Source organism: Pecten maximus, chromosome 2, assembly GCF_902652985.1.
Source record: "Pecten maximus chromosome 2, xPecMax1.1, whole genome shotgun sequence".
Lineage (NCBI taxonomy): Eukaryota > Metazoa > Mollusca > Bivalvia > Pectinida > Pectinidae > Pecten > Pecten maximus.
The window spans coordinates 28,570,707-28,587,201 of NC_047016.1; the positions used below are offsets into that span (position 1 = coordinate 28,570,707).

Genomic DNA, 16,495 nt, shown 5'->3' on the forward strand with positions numbered 1-16,495 from the left:
TAATATTTGTGTTAGTAGTCACCTGAAGGATCGACCAAAGCTATATTATGAAAAAGAAACATGTATTTGTAAACTTAATTTGTTGCTGTTTGATTATTTATGGGGCGGCAGATAAGACAAAATTAAAGTGAAATAATCATTCAAGAGTTTACAAAAGCAGGTCTAAAGAAGGTGAACTTGACAGCTTTCATAAGTTCTTTAAAACTGAATTTGATTAGAAGATTTTTTCACAGTGCGGGAAGTTGGCAATACATGTATATACTAAGATCTTACATAGATACTGACTTTCTTGCAAAATGTGGAGTGAATATATTGATATATGTTTAAGAAAATGCAAAAATGATTTTTTGAGGGAGGTTTTCAAATCATTGCTTTCTTTTAATGCTATTTACTATGAAAAAAAACTGTGCATAATCACATGCTGAAAGTACCAATTTGGTACAATTCTGATATTAAACTAGGAGGAATACCAATTTGTTTACAAAGAATGCCATAAGAATAATGTATCTATAATCAATGATTTACTCAAAGACACCAACACTGGTTCATTCTATTCATTAGCTGAATATATTCAGAAATGCCATGTCAACACAAACGTTCTGTAGTATCATCTTATTATATCAGTAGTGAAAGATTGCATCACATCTCATAATATACTTGATAGTCCCTGTTTATCCTATCCTTACCGATCAATTTGGAACTTCTTTTAAGAGACAAAAAAGTTCAAAAAGGTTCTTTGACGTTCTGATCAAATCTAACTTGTAACTACTAATACAAAACTTCAGTGGTTCCAATACAGAGTTTTATATCCATGTATTAACAACTGACTCATGTTTGTGTAGAATTGAAGTAGCTACCTCGCCTTCTGTATACTATGTTATCTTAAAAGAGAAACCATTTCTCATATTTTATGGGAATATTCAGAAGTACAAATGTCACTGCAAAGTTTTGAAACACTACTGGAAACTTTGCTCATCCCTTTTTTCTTTAACCAAATGCCTTTTAAACTTTGATTTATTATTTGACAACCATCCTACAAGAAACAGAGTAGATAATGAAATTACTATAATGTTAAAGCAGTATATTTATAAAACAAGATGTCTGAATAGTTAATTAAATCTAAATGCCCCAGTTAACACAGTTAAAAAAACAATACACAGTTCAACAGTGTATTGCTGATAGTAAGGGTGACAAGGTTAAATGTACATTTGAGAAGGAATGAAAGAAATGGGACAAGCTTATAAAATTATAACAGTTAATTAGCGTTCATATTGGTTCTAATCTATTAAAACTTTTTCTCATTTTTTTTGTTATTGCTTATATAAATTTATGACTTTATTTGTCCCTCACATATAATAGCCGAGATATCTCTTGTTGTATGAATAAACAATTCATCACTATCACCTCACCCATGTATGTTTCTATTGGTATGCCAGAATATGTATAATCTATTGGTATGTGAGACCATGCATGTTCTATTGGTGTGGGGGAATATGTATGTTCTATATTGGTAGGCAATAATATGTATGTTCTATTGGTATGCGAGAATACGTTTGTTCTATTGGTATGCGAGAATATGTATGATCCATTGGTATGCGAGAATACGTTTGTTCTATTGGTATGCGAGAATATGTATGTTCTATTGGTATGCGAGAATACGTTTGTTCTATTGGTATGCGAGAATATGTATGTTCTATTGGTATGCGAGAATACGTTTGTTCTATTGGTATGCGAGAATATGTATGTTCCATTGGTATGCGAGAATATGTATGTTCTATACTAGAATATGTGTTATATTGGTATGCGAGAATATGTATGTTCTATTGTGTGGTGTCTAATCATTATGTACATATATTGGTGCTTGTGTGCCATGATCTCTTCACATGCCTTGAGTATCATGATACCTACTCGTGCTTAATTGGAGTGTGCGTGCTAACCATTATACAGATTTTGTATGTATGAGCAGATGTACAGGTGGTGTTATGTAGGTATGTGTAAGCACATATCTATTACTATACATATGTGTTACAAAGTGCTCTGTTTATCATGTATCATGTTCATTGTATTGAATATAAAATGATAAGTTATAAAGAAAAAAATGAGGCTGATTGATATTACACAAACTACAAACATTGAAAAGTGTGATCAGAAAGTGAATCATTATAGCTACTTGTTCGACGATATAACAATTAATGTACGAGTACATAGCGGTACTTATTGTAAATTAAGGAGATGTCAAATCAGAGCTTTATTAGTTCTAGGAGTAGTATTCTTACTTTAATCCAAGTTGCCTGCACGCGACGATGGTATTATCATCGTTCCAGTAGTCGTTACAAACTGACTGCCATTCGCCATCGTGGTAAACCTCTAGTCTTCCTTCATACTGGTCATCTCCTCCAATAAGTCGTAAAGTCCCTTCTGTAAGTTAGATTATAATGTTTTTCTATATAGCAGCACAACAGTCTTAACTTGTATCAAGTGCGTGCCATTTTCCTCAGTTACTTATATATTTACTGCACCATGTTTATGCGAATGCGTAATACACGCAAATAATGCAGGAAAAGGAAAACGAACCGATGTGTTCATATTGTAAATAACGATGTTGTTTTACATTCGTGTTGCACGCCTATACATTGATGAAACATATTCTGTTTTCGCGGGAAAATCTGAGTGTTGTAATGGCAAGACGTAGCACAAACAGTACATTTCTGAAGTTAATTAACAATGCATTGTTGTTTTTCAATTTTCCATACAAAACTCTTCTTTTTTTATTAAAATGTATAATGCATTAAATAATACGAACTTAAATGGAAAGAAAAATCTATATAAAAGAAGGCTTCGTCGATCCCATAGAACAAACTACAGTTGAATTGTTGCAGCTTTATGTACTAAACTATGGTAAATTCCAAAATTCATGACTGCAACTCCATCACTCCAACTGATCAAATGTGATGGGGGAAAGACAGAACATACCGCTGTATTCAAGAAATCAGTGTCTATCTGGAGAATACTCTTAACGAGGACGGAGACTATGGTAAAAGTCTCCGCCTTGTAATCTAAGTCAATTAAAAGTCATCAAATACCTGAAAACACGAACCGTAATAATGACAACGAAACCACAAAGCCAACCAACAAGGATAGAATACGATGTATTTCGAAAAGCACAAGTAAATATCAAAATGCAGTGGTAAAACATATCAGGTTGAAATCCATTTAAAAAGTATTATCAGAAAAATGCAGGAAATATGCTAAGAATAAAAGAGATAAAAATCGTATGATTGAATATTTGTATTGAGGTTCATGGGCGATGGTAACGCGTTGCCGCTATTGACGTCTTTTCACAATTACGCCCTTTACCTTTGTTATATAAAGAATATTGTGGACTTGCATCGAATATCAACATTGAAGCGATCTATTGTGATTATTTTAACAGAGATACTTACATCACTTGCTTTGAAGTGTCCATGTCGACGAAGACTGTAGGTTTTGTTATCAACATAAGTCTTGAGGCAACACTGATATATATTGGTTTCATTTATAATAATATATTATTGTAACAGTTCTTCAGATTATCAACATCTTATATTATAGTATGGTTCAGATGACTTATCTCCGATATTGAACTATGTTTTATACTTTGTAACTATACACTTGTACAATGTTTATGACACTTAGATAAACAATTTGATTGATGCTACTCTTTGGCGTATCATGTGGTTTTGTTGTCACAACTGATTTTTTTAATGAAATGAAACCTGTTCTTATTTGTAAAAAGGTTCTATGGCACAAATTATACTGTGTCAACTTACATTTATCATTCTTCCTGGCCGTGACAAAACATGACGAAAGTCTCCATTTCAAGATGGCAACCGGAGTAGATTTCACGTTCGAGCGCGTAATCTAATCCCGATCTTCCGGGTAAAAAATGTACTGGCAATGTAATAAGTTGACGAAGTCACTATTTTTACAAATGGCGGAGTTTGGATTTAAACCGAGTTTACCTAACATATGTCTTTTATGAGATTGCGTCGCTGTGGGAGAGTGTATGTTTGCCCATTTGCTATTAGAATATCTATACAAAGTGTATGCATGTAAACATGTAAAAATCTGTCAGCAGACATAGGGTGCATTTCTTTCGCCGGTACAGAATGTGTACCGAACATCCGAGATCGTCCGGGTCAATGAAACGCATAGAGACAGCGAGAGTAGTAAACATGGTGGACAAGACTCCGATTCTGTTCCTCGCTACGGAGTTTGATGATGATGATGTTGACGAAAGTGATGATACTGATGAGACAGTTATCGTAATTATTGCCGCATCAACGTAACATGATCTGAGAAGCTTGTATTATAAGTTATTGTCAAAGATTGCAATTTTTCGTGTTTTTTTTTTTTTTCAGTTGGTGACGTTTTTATTCCATTCATTTAGCGTTGATTTCAAAGTCATCGTTCTATAAATTTTATACTGAAAAGAGCACAGTTGATTGATCATGTTCATTATGAAATTTAATACATTTTTAGCATTGCTAAAAACGTTTTGCCACAAAGTTTAAAAGGAAAATAGATTTTCTGTCATATAGCTAGGCAAGAATGTGGCCTACTCAAACAACGTATGAGAAATACATGTATACATGTATGATGATATATTCTTTTCTATTCCAAAACTATCGACATGTCAGTGACAAAACGTTTTTGAACAATAGATATACCATATTTTAAATTAAATTGGTATGGTATTAAATTTAGTATAATTTTTACTTTTCAGTTTAAGGCAGGAGAAAATAAAGATAAGCGGTTATGCAGAGGAAATTGTGCCCCAGTATCTTCTGGATGATTTTAAGCGAATTTTCCGAGTGTCTAGAACAACATTTGAAACACTTTGTGAAAATGTTTCGCTTTATCAAGAACATGAATGCTGTGCGAAAATGTCCATGCTGAAGAAATATTTCTTGCATGTTTTGCACTCAAACATGGTTCGTCTGTTTTCCCTAGGTGTGTTGTTCATTTCACCAGCAAATTCATCTGCACTATTGTAGTGTAGGTCTGGCATTATTTCCATTGGGTTTTGTCCTGACATAAATGTATTACAACATTATTTTTTGTATCAATTTCAGTCAATATAACATACACCGATTAGTATCAATTATTTATTGTTAAGTAAATATAACATAAGCTCATCATAAGATGTGATAGTACATGGATTATTTTGTGCTTTTAAGCATCAGCAGACAGTTGTTTCCAATGAAAATAAAAAAAGTAAATAATTTGCCCCCTCCTCACCCAAACAAAAACTAGGATTTAATTTATTACGGCAAGTAAGACATAATTCTTAATTTTATTATTTATCAATTTATTGATTTAATAGGTAAATCTAGCTCTTTATCTGTTAGCTAGCATTATCTTGCATGTATATTGAAAAATTAAAAGAAAGTAGTAATAATACTTCACAAAATTTAATTTCTATGCTGGATGTGCACTGGTGAGCGTCGAAATTTGCTCTAACTGCGAAACACACTCCGCAGTTAGAGCACATGTAAACGGTTGCTTCCGACACCGCCATCTTTAATTCTTTCTGCACCAGCTGTAAAAGTGGTGCGCGCGGAAGACGATTCTCGTTGTGCGCGCGTACTGTAATGGTGCATTTCATTGGCTCGAACATGTTCTGCACACACCGGACTGGCGAAAGAAATACACCCATAAAATGTTATTTCCTAATTGTCTAATAATTACAAAGATGAATCAATATCAACTTAATTTGCTATTGCTGTTACCGAACCTCTTACGTCACATATATGGTTATAGGTACATACAATATATCGCGATGTGTTACTGACAACTGTACACATTACATTGCAGCAATACACCACTTTGTCACAGGTACACACGCCTGTGTATAGTGTAACCCATACCCGATCTTCCGGGTGAAATGTACTGGTAATGTAATTAATTGACTAAGTCACTGTTTTTACAAATGGCGTAGTTTGGATTTAAACCGAGTTTACCTAACATATGTCTTTTATGAGTGTGTTTCGCTGTGGGAGAGTGTATTTGTGCCCATATGCTATTCGGATATTTATACAAAGAAATTATGTTATTTCCCAAATTCTCTAATAATTACAAAAAGGAATCAATATTAACTTAATTTGCTATTGCTGTTACCGAACCTCTTACGTCACATATATGGTTATAGGTACATACAATATATCGCCATGTGTTACTGACAACTGTACACATTACATTGCAGCTATACACCACTTTGTCACAGGTACACACGCATGTGTATAGTGAGAAAGGATAGTTAACCGAATGAAGTCGTTACTAGTAGATAAAGTCAAATAAAATCTTACCAAAACAAGTAGTCATACCGACCAATCCAACAAGAACAACATAGTCAAAATAGACTGCCATGTCAGTTGATTTCCTTATGGTGAATTGAGGAAGTGGTACATTTATAAGGAGACACGTGACCTGCTTTCAGCGTACAGTTTTCTCTTACGTAGAAAAAATACCCGTGTGTACTCAAGCATACGATGGTGTACATGTCGCCTACTACATTAACAAGAAGAACCTCTGCCAAACAAATGTTTAACACCTTCAACATACGTGTGTTTTAAGACAATGAGGCTATTTACTTTAAGGTAATGAATTGAACGAATATACATATACACATATATATCCATGTGTTTGTCGTTGTTTTCTTGCAGTAAGCTATTATCTGCACTCTCTATATACATATAAACAGACATTATTTAATCACTACAATGTAATTACTTGTCTTTTTAATAGGTAAGGATATGGAAGGATCTATAATTTCTTGTTAGAAAAACAGGAAACAAGAAAAAAATCATTTTAGCTATGCCCGACAAGCTATTTTCTGATGGGTTAAGCTAACAAAGCTTAAAAACAATAACTTGTTATACGATCTATATGTGTGTAGATGGCGTGTTGATATGTACAGGTAAGGGTCCAAACAGAGAGTTATTGTCACCGATTTCGTGCCATCCCCTTGTGGGATAGAAGTTATATAACATAACCCATACGATATTTATATTGGTTGTGTCATATAACTTTTATCATATTTACTTTACCAGCCCGAAGAAAATGTTCCAGAATATCATTCCATTGTCCTCCGGAGGAATTCGTTTTATGTAAAATTGTTCTATTATTGGAAAATCAGTATTAATCATCCAATAACTTCCTTAGTGGAATTTAAAATGATACTGCGAGTAAGTACGCTATTATTGCATCAGGTATTTTAAATCACCCAGGTGATTCCTTCAGATTAATCCCTCTCAGTAAGGCTACTAACTAGAACAAAAGGATATTGAAGTGTCAATAAATCCCTACCTCTAATCTTAAATTGCGAAAACGAGGTTAAAACGTTAATATAAACAACAGAGAATACCCACATAATCATGAAAACGTAATTCTAATTCAAAAGATCAAAACCGAGATTAACAAAAGCAACAGAGGATACCGCCATAATAACAAACCTGTAAGTCTAACACAAAACAAGGGCAGATTTTGACAGCAAACACAGGTTTGCATAGAGACCCTTGATAAAGTACAACATGATTCAGAACCGATGTTCCGTCAGAGTAGACGTCTTCTGCTTCGAAATATCAAACATTTCAAAAATCTCAAAATGAGAAATAGCGCGGTGCCTCAAACCGACCATTTTCTGCATCTCTCGAAAACTTATAGTTTACTTGATTGGATTGGATTTGTTTTCTGTGCGTAGTCGACGTCTGCCACGGAAGTCTTGATAACGGAAACAGTTGTTTGAAAAATAAATCAAATGAGAAATGTTACCACTAAAGGCAGCTTTATGAAGGATGTTACTATCTTGAAATGGTAAAATAACAATTGAAAGCATCACACTTATCATACTGCCTATGTGTAACCTGTCCCTGCTTGTTACGTTATAAGTAAAAATTGATGTTGTGTCTTCATTTCGAATTATACAGGGTATATAGTCAATAAAGTGTTTTGTTATTTAAAGATAGCACAACGTCAATTGATGAAACTTAACAGCTTTGTATGGTACTCGTCCTTGTTAACTGTTCTTCAACTCTTCCTCATCATAGGCTTTGTATGAAAACAAAACCAAGTCGGATAACAGAGGGACATAGTTTGTTCCCATGGGTATGTCAATACGCATGTGGGTTAATGTTGCGTCCCGTTTTGTTGCTCATTAGTGTATTCATGTAAAATATACATTGTTGTACATTGTTGCAACTTGTACATTCCAATGACGTCACATTGTTTACAGATCCCGCGTTGTGTCTGCACTGCCTGAAACGAAGGCTTCATTGTGTGTTTTTTAGTGTTTTTATTAGTTTTCTGATAATTCAATTGATCAGGTATGATTAAACAACCCCAATCAATATGAGGTGTGAATGTAATTTTAAGTTTAAACCGCATGTTGCGAAAAATACTTCAACTTTTACTTTGTCAGTGCATTCGTGATCGCAGCTTCGATCGGCTGTCATGGCAACGACGAGGACGGTGGTTTCATCACAGTGACGAATTTACAAACTTGCATGTGTACAGCCGAAAACTTCTAACTATACCTTATGTCTTTTTAAATCATCTATAAATAATTAATTGAATTAATTAAGATCCATTGCATTCGTTTATTAACGTTTGTTCGTTTCTATATGCCGATTTCGATACTTAAAACACTGAAGAGTTCCAATATTGGAGAATGAACATTAACACTTGCTCTATGAATCGTCCTAGAGCACCCGACTACCATAAATCAATACTTATGAAAAAGGTAAGAGCGTGAAGGTAATTGTATGAGAACAACGAAAAGTGCTGTACATTCTTATGAAAATGACAAACATCGTCAAAATTACTTAAAAAGTAGTCAATTAATCGGCACTTCTTCAATTAACACCAGTTTATAACGCCGTTATGTAACCATACTTGAATAAATAGAAGAATGTACAGCACTTTTTCTCGGTTTCTTAGCACGATGAATAAGTGTATCATATTTGTTTGTACGACAAAATACGTTGGTCGGGTGCTCTGGCCATATTTACCGACCAAGTGTTAATGTAGTCCTTCGTGCCGGTCACGTGACCACGCGAGAACACGAGGAACTACGAAAACATCCCGATAAAGACGTTGGACACCTAACATTAAAATCCGATCAAAAAAACAAACAGAACTAACCGGGAAATCATTAAATATTGAATTTATATTAAAACATGACGTTTTTTGTTCTTTTTAATTATAAATGCAACATTAACCCACATGCGTAGTCTACTTTAAGATCTTGTCACCAAAATCAACCAAGATATTGTTGGTCCAATTCAAGCATTCTAATGATTTCATCTTTGGTGTATGTTCTATCGGTCCTAGTGGTTAAAAATTGGTTAAATGTTGCTCGGATAATATAGATTTCAAATTTTGGAGTAAACATTAACCTAATGCTTAATTGGACAAATGGATGGTAGTAAAGACTTTGTATTCAGGTTTAGTTGAACGACTTTTCTCACCAAAAATATCCTTTGGCTAATCTGAATCTAAATAGATTTACAAAAACAGAACAAAAAAATGCATAGAGACATTTGACAAATGACCTCGTGTTATGGAAGGGTATTTTACATTGTCAACGACACCCAGTACGTGACTAGAACAAACTCGTTGTCAAAATGAGAACGAGGGTGGCCTCGAAACCACATGGAATATACCAAATATGATCTACGAAAAATTGAAAAAATCTACGAGTTCAATAGAAAGAACACAACATGATTCATAGCAAAGAATTCCGAACAAGTACACAAAGATGTTTCCAACATGCTAAGAACATAAATGTAATTTTCAGCCACCAAAGCATTAAAATAGGATGTAAATGTTCCTCATCTTCCTAGATCATACGTAGATTATTTTTTAAGATATTTCAAAAACAATATGATTTTATTAATGTATCTGATTGGTAAACGACGACCAAATACTCATTCACCAAATAAATTAATAAGCATATTGATTATTGCTAAAGCAATACATTTCTTACTGCTATTATGGTCCTTTAAAAGTGGTTGATCCTCAAGGAAGGAGTCTTCTATAGCAATGAGTTTCTGTAAATAACAATGGTAACCTTGACGCAACTACTCTGAAACTAGACCTGGCCTGAGATATTATGGTCCTTAATTAGTGTGTGAAGTTTGATGAAAATCATTCAAGGAATGAAGCAACTACGATGCTGACATCGAATATTCTAAAAGAAGGAAGTTCAGTAATTAAGTCACATTAATAGATAACTGGGCAAGTGCTTTGGGTTAAATGTATTGTCAAGGGAACCAACTTTGAGGCCATAAAGCAATGTATCGGTGAGTGGTATCTAACTGTAAATTTTAGGCCGACCCCTATGGGAAATCAAAATTGCTGGAAACCGCAGGTTTAACACCATTCGCCCAACAAAATATTTTGTATTCAAAAATAATAGCAGAAATCCTCAAATTATTTTTTTGAATATATCTTATTTCTACGGAAGCCGAATAGGACCAATGAAAATAATAAACTTAGTTGGTAAATAATCTCGTTAATACGAGAAAGAAACTCGTATATACGAGAAATAAACTCGTTGATACGAGAAAGAAACTCGTATATACGAGAAATAAACTAGTATATACGAGAAATAATCTCGTATATACGAGAAAGAAACTCGTTATTACGAGGAATAAACTCGTATATACGAGAAATAATCTCGTATATACGAGAAAGAAAGTCGTATATACGAGATTTTTCATTTATTTTTTAATGATACCAACTAAGTTTATTTTTTTTCATTGGTCCTATTCGGCTTCCGTATATTTCCTTCAGATATTCAGTAAAATATAACAAGTCAACAGGCGTGAAAAACATATTGTTATATTAATATATATGACATAATTGCATTCCGCTTTATAAAGCTAAACAAATTCGACACAAATCCCCGTACTCAACCAGATAAAAATTGTTATGAATGTATATTATAAATGAATGGTGATATCTACATGTATATATATAATTGTTGTCATGACGTCCGACAACGAATCACATATACAAACCAATTCAAAACACGTGAACCAAATAAAAGCATCTAGTAAACATTAAAATTATATTTAGATTAAAATGTAAACTATTCGACCAATCATATGTTTGTATTAATTTATCTTTGTTGTAATCTTTGGATTGATGGAGAATACAAGAATGCCACAGGCATGAACATATTGATGTAATGCACATAAAAAATACCATTACGATGCTAGCACATCCAAGTCTCATTCATCACAAACGTCCAACAAATACAAAATGCCATTAAGCTTGGTGGCTCATCAAATTCCCAATATATAGAACATATTGCTCTTGAATCATAAGCCAAGAATTGTCTTTGAAAACAACACACATTTCCGTGCCAGTAGTTTACCAGGTATCTGAATAATTTCGATGTTCGCAGCTAAGAACGTTTTTTTGGCTTAGTAAATATTTAAAACTAATAACAAGAAAAACAAAACAAAATCCATACATTACAAATATATGAAAAAATACACATACAGATCCAGCGACATACAGTCACAACATCGTTTTGTTCACACCGGAAATGTTGACTGCATATATCCGTTTTCGTCGTCTTGCGTAAAGTTTGACCGATCACTTGATCTCATTTGGAAATGGTCATATTCGCCCTCATGAACATTGTGAACATGGTCATATGTATCAGAAGGTGGTAGGTCATCGTGTTGGGTGAATTTTGATTGGTCATTGGATCTCATTTGGAAATGGTCATATTCGCCCTCCTGAACATTGTGAAAATGGTCATATGTATCAGAAGGTGGTAGGTCATTGTGTTTTTCTGAAAAGGTGTTATATTCCCCCTCGGTAAGATTGTCAGTACTTGGGGAAGGATCATCATGAGTACAGGTTTGTTTAAAACCGATGAAAGATTTCTTCAAGGAATAATGTTGAGATACGTCATTCGGAGGTACATGGTCATTTGTGTAGTTTGCATAATCAGGAAGATCCTCGGACAACGAATACACTTGATTAACTTCTCCTGCTGTTTCATATTGTTCTTCTGTCACATCACTCGCATCTTGGTCATTTGCATATATATTCAAGTGATTGTGATCCTGTGTATATTGGTTTGCAGCTCCAGTTGCATAGTCATATTCCTCTTCGTATCGGATCTCTGGTTTAACTACAGACCGACTCTCCATCTTAATTGCGTTTTTGTAAGCAGCTTCATCTAAGTCATATACTTGGTTTCCCACGCGAGTGGCATCCATATTACATTTGTCATTTCTGAAATAAGGTTTAAACAAATTTTATGTATACATATATACATTATATAAGCATATTTAAAAAAATGATTTTGTTGATAATTTGAATAATATTTCATGTTTGTTTGCTGATAATACGTCGTTGCTGTATTCTCCTACACTTATTGGTCCATCGCTCAGCACCCACCTAAATAGACGCACCCTGACTGTTTTTAATGAACTGCTATTTTTCGGATAAAACTCGCTTCTGGAGAATCAACCAGAAGCGCTCCAAAAGGAAATACGAAACTAAAGTCTCGATAGCTCTACATATATCATAACATACAATATGGCTGCTCTCGGTAGCGAGAATATATGCTTCAGTCCACCGATTGTATTACGATTTGTATGATTTAGTACTGACGGCCTCACATGCGTGCGAGATGCATTCTGGGAGACTGCAATTTGTTTGTGTTTGCCTCCTTGTGAATATAAGCGCGACATGATACCAAGGTATGTTTTTAAGTAGCACAAATTATGCATCTAAATGACAGTGAAATATTCGAATAAATAGGTTGGTGCAATAATTACAAATCACAAATACGTCGTACATATTTTCGTGGTTTTCTTTTCTTAGCGCTAAAACATTCCACTAAATTCCGATTTCGTTTATTGCAGTTTCTTTATTTTTTTTCACGCACAAGTATTGTGGATAACCAATACATTGTTGCTCGTTATTGTTATAATACAGTTTTGCGCTAAGGTTTTTGCTCGCGAGAATGACAATCATATGTCAATATGTACTATATACCTTCTTCGGCGAATGTTCAACCAAACCACGAGCATCAACACACCAGCAAGGATTATGGAAGCAGCTAAAAGACCACCAATTAAACCTGCTATAGAAAAGGTTTGTTATCGTAATGGAAACAACAACAATGCAACTGTATTTGCAAAATATTTTATACAATTGATAAAATAAATTTCCATATATTTTCAAAGTCTTACCAGAGCTCTTGGAGGAATCATCGAGAAACGAGTTTCCAAGCGTTGTTGGGAATGCAACACATGGGGGATCATTTTGGTTGTTTTCTGGCCAGGAGAAAAAAGATATGTCACTTGTACATCGCGCTGTTTTACATGTTATGTTATTGCATTCAACATTTATGCTACATTCAAGATTGCGTGTGTGTGTTCGCGTTGTATACAAAAATATAATCTGTGTATTGTATCAGTTACGTTTATATTTAGATGACACTACTTACTTTTTGATATACACACAAAAGCCTTTCTCTCTGTACAGCTTCCAATTTTCAATTCCCCGACTTGGTTTAATTTTGCACAGCTCTCAGAGAGATTTTCTGAAACAGCAGAGTATAATTGTTTTTATATTGTACCATATTTATTCATTGTATTAAAAGCAATTTGTAAGGCAGCAATCAATCATATGATTTAATAAGTTATATGCCATACCTGCAATGAAATAGGTTGTGTCTATGACCCAGATTTCTTCGGCAAAGTCCATGCAATTCGGAAATACATGTAGACGATGTTCCTCTGTAGCCAATTGTCCTTCATAATCATTTTCACAAATTGCTATTGCATCAGTGATGTTCATCCTGTCTTTGACGTATATTCCTTGCAAACCGGTTCCTGTTTTTTTTTAAGAAAGTTGATTTTTTTTCAGTTCTTTCCTAACACTACGAATGATACATATATTAGAGTTAATAAATCTTATGGAAAGCTTACGATGCAATTTTTTTCGAGTGAACATATATTATTAATACTACACATTTATTCGTAAAGATCCAACGATGATCAACAACGAAAACAACCATGTATGTATTTCTAACTACCCACTACATCCGAATTCCCCATTACAAATTGACAAATATACCGCCCTCTCTACATATACATTTACACATTCTTGATTCAGATTTTGCGGAAACGCTATAAATAAGGTAAATGGTTTATCTAAAAACAGGCAGGTTTGATTAAACATATTAAAGCATATTTGAAGTTCTCTATACCTTTAAAATTTCAAGACATAATCAAAGGTTCCTAATTAGCCATTTCGTTTGTTCCAGTAATAAAAGGTTACAAATCGCTCTCTTTGAGATATTGCACGTTTCATCTGAATCAAATTCTTCGTAATGCTGAAAGATTGTTCTTTCTCCCATCAATTAAAGATTTTTTCTCCCGTTTTACCTGTTCAAGGTCATCCTTTAGTGTGTGATTTCTCTATCAATCACTAGAGTTTTAACAGATGCATTACATTTTTTATTTGATCTTTTTTTAATAAACTGAACCTTGAGTATGCAAAATAATATTGTTGAAAAATAATTGCCAAATATCTTTAAGGAAGTGACAGAATATTCGGCATATAAAATAACCACGGGTTAGACAACAAAGAATGTCACCCCTCGGGTTGGAGTTTTCTCTATCACACCCTCAATATAGGTGTAGATTGTATTAATCTCCCCTGTCAAATTAGGAGTGATTCTCTAACAGGGCCATACTAATTGCCGTATTACGCACAAAGAGGAGCTGCAACGATATGCTCCAGGCCTGAAGATAACGAAAGTTGATATCGTTGTATTTCTAATATTCCAACACTAATTGAGAATACCTCAATTACGTCCGCGTGTAGAGTAAGCACATCGACAGGCTTACGGAAATGTCGGCTTATACAACTAAATACCACCAAACCCATTACCGTAATCAATTTAAACTGACTTGCACGTGTGAACGATATGTTTGAAATATGAGGATTCGTGATATTTTTGTATTAAATTTTGATATTTCAACGCGTACTCACTATTACGACATGTCCTCAATGAAGAATCCCAGAAATGGTTATCATCTTGACATATACATTTATAGAGATTTGGTGTTGTTCCGTTGATTCTTTCACATGACAAATCACTGGTACATACGTCTCCAGAAGAAGGGTCACATTCGTCATCAAACGTTGTCTCTGTTTTATTATAAAGGTTCTATATAACACATAAAAATTATCAATATGAATATGGTTTTACAAAATGAAATGAATGAAAATTATTAACTTGTGTTTCGAAAATAACAAAGATAAAAGTACATTAGAACAGATCATTTTTCCTTTTATATCTTTTATTATCAGTATATATTCCAGTTAGGATATAAGTTATGCAACATTACGCATAAACTAAAGGGGAAAACATATACCAAAGGGGAAACACTTACTTCTACGACATTTCTTGATAGAGGTGTCCCAGAATCTATCCTCCAGACACTTGCATTCAAATGATGTGGATCCATTTGCAGGTTTACATGACAAGTCGCTGGTACATACGTCATCGATGAGCGGGTCACACATTTCATTGAACTGAAACTCTGTTGAGTATACCGCATTGAACGAATGTATTAAAATATAATCTTATCAGAATATGTAACAAATAAAATACTTTTGATGAGCAGTACATTTCCCGAGCCGGGCGTTTTATTGTATTTGCTCAAGAATGCGTAGTAATAGTTAGATAAAATAACAATTTTCAACCTCCGAATGAAATATAAACGTTAATTTGCAAGAAAATAAAAAAGGCATTAAACTCGTTTTCCTTCTCAAAAAAGGTTAACGGCTCTCCTTAATAGATATGACATATTTTAACACTACAATTTTAAACTCTCCAATGGCGTTGATACTTTTTTACAGTCAAAGTGAACACTGTTCCTTGATTAATCAGTTTTATTGGAAAATATATTATACCATATTAAACAGAAGACGAATAACAATTTGATAAGTCGTAGTCAGTTCCAAATAAGATAACAGAACCAACCAGCATTAGTAGCATAATAATAAGACCATGTATTCGAAGTACAATGTATATGTAACTGATTAACTTAGGTATTAATAAGTATAGTTTTGTGTCCCAGAAACTGTTCGCGAAAATTGTATTGAATCACATATGCTTCCATATCACGTATTCAAGGCTTAAAGATGGGAGAATTTCGGCAAAACTTCGGTTAGACAACCAAGAATATCGCCCCTCGGGTTGGAGATTTCTCTATCACACCCTCGATATAGGTGTATATTGTATGAATTTCTACTGGCACATTAAGAATGATTCAGAGTGGAACAGAGCCATAACAGCCATTACCGTATTACGCACAAAGAGGAAAGCTTTACATTTGCAACGAGTGGTATCATTGTATTAATAATATTCCTACACTAATTGTGTAAACATCAATTATGTCCGTCAAAAGAG

The 16,495-nt window shown here is 33.9% G+C and overlaps 2 protein-coding genes across 2 annotated transcripts in view; both read right to left on the reverse strand.

Annotated features, from left to right (window-relative positions):
- LOC117342375 (neurotrypsin-like) overlaps window positions 1-8,150 on the reverse strand; it is a 31,174-nt gene extending 23,024 nt beyond the window's left edge. Inside the window, exons 1-2 of the mRNA XM_033904527.1 lie at window positions 6,348-8,150; window positions 2,277-2,418 (exon numbers count right to left, since the gene is read on the reverse strand). Coding sequence (XP_033760418.1) covers window positions 2,277-2,418; window positions 6,348-6,408 — 203 coding nt within the window. The 5' untranslated portion in view covers window positions 6,409-8,150. The remainder of the gene's footprint in view (window positions 1-2,276; window positions 2,419-6,347) is intronic.
- A 2,724-nt stretch (window positions 8,151-10,874) lies between these two features.
- LOC117321739 lies at window positions 10,875-15,583 on the reverse strand. The gene is made up of 7 exons (XM_033876251.1): window positions 15,474-15,583; window positions 15,070-15,247; window positions 13,725-13,904; window positions 13,517-13,612; window positions 13,260-13,343; window positions 13,063-13,150; window positions 10,875-12,294 (listed from the first exon to the last, which is right to left on the reverse strand). The coding sequence occupies exons 1-7, from the start codon at window positions 15,546-15,548 to the stop codon at window positions 11,583-11,585; spliced, it is 1,413 nt and encodes a 470-aa protein (XP_033732142.1). The 5' UTR covers window positions 15,549-15,583; the 3' UTR covers window positions 10,875-11,582.
- Between the last annotated feature and the right edge of the window lie 912 nt (window positions 15,584-16,495).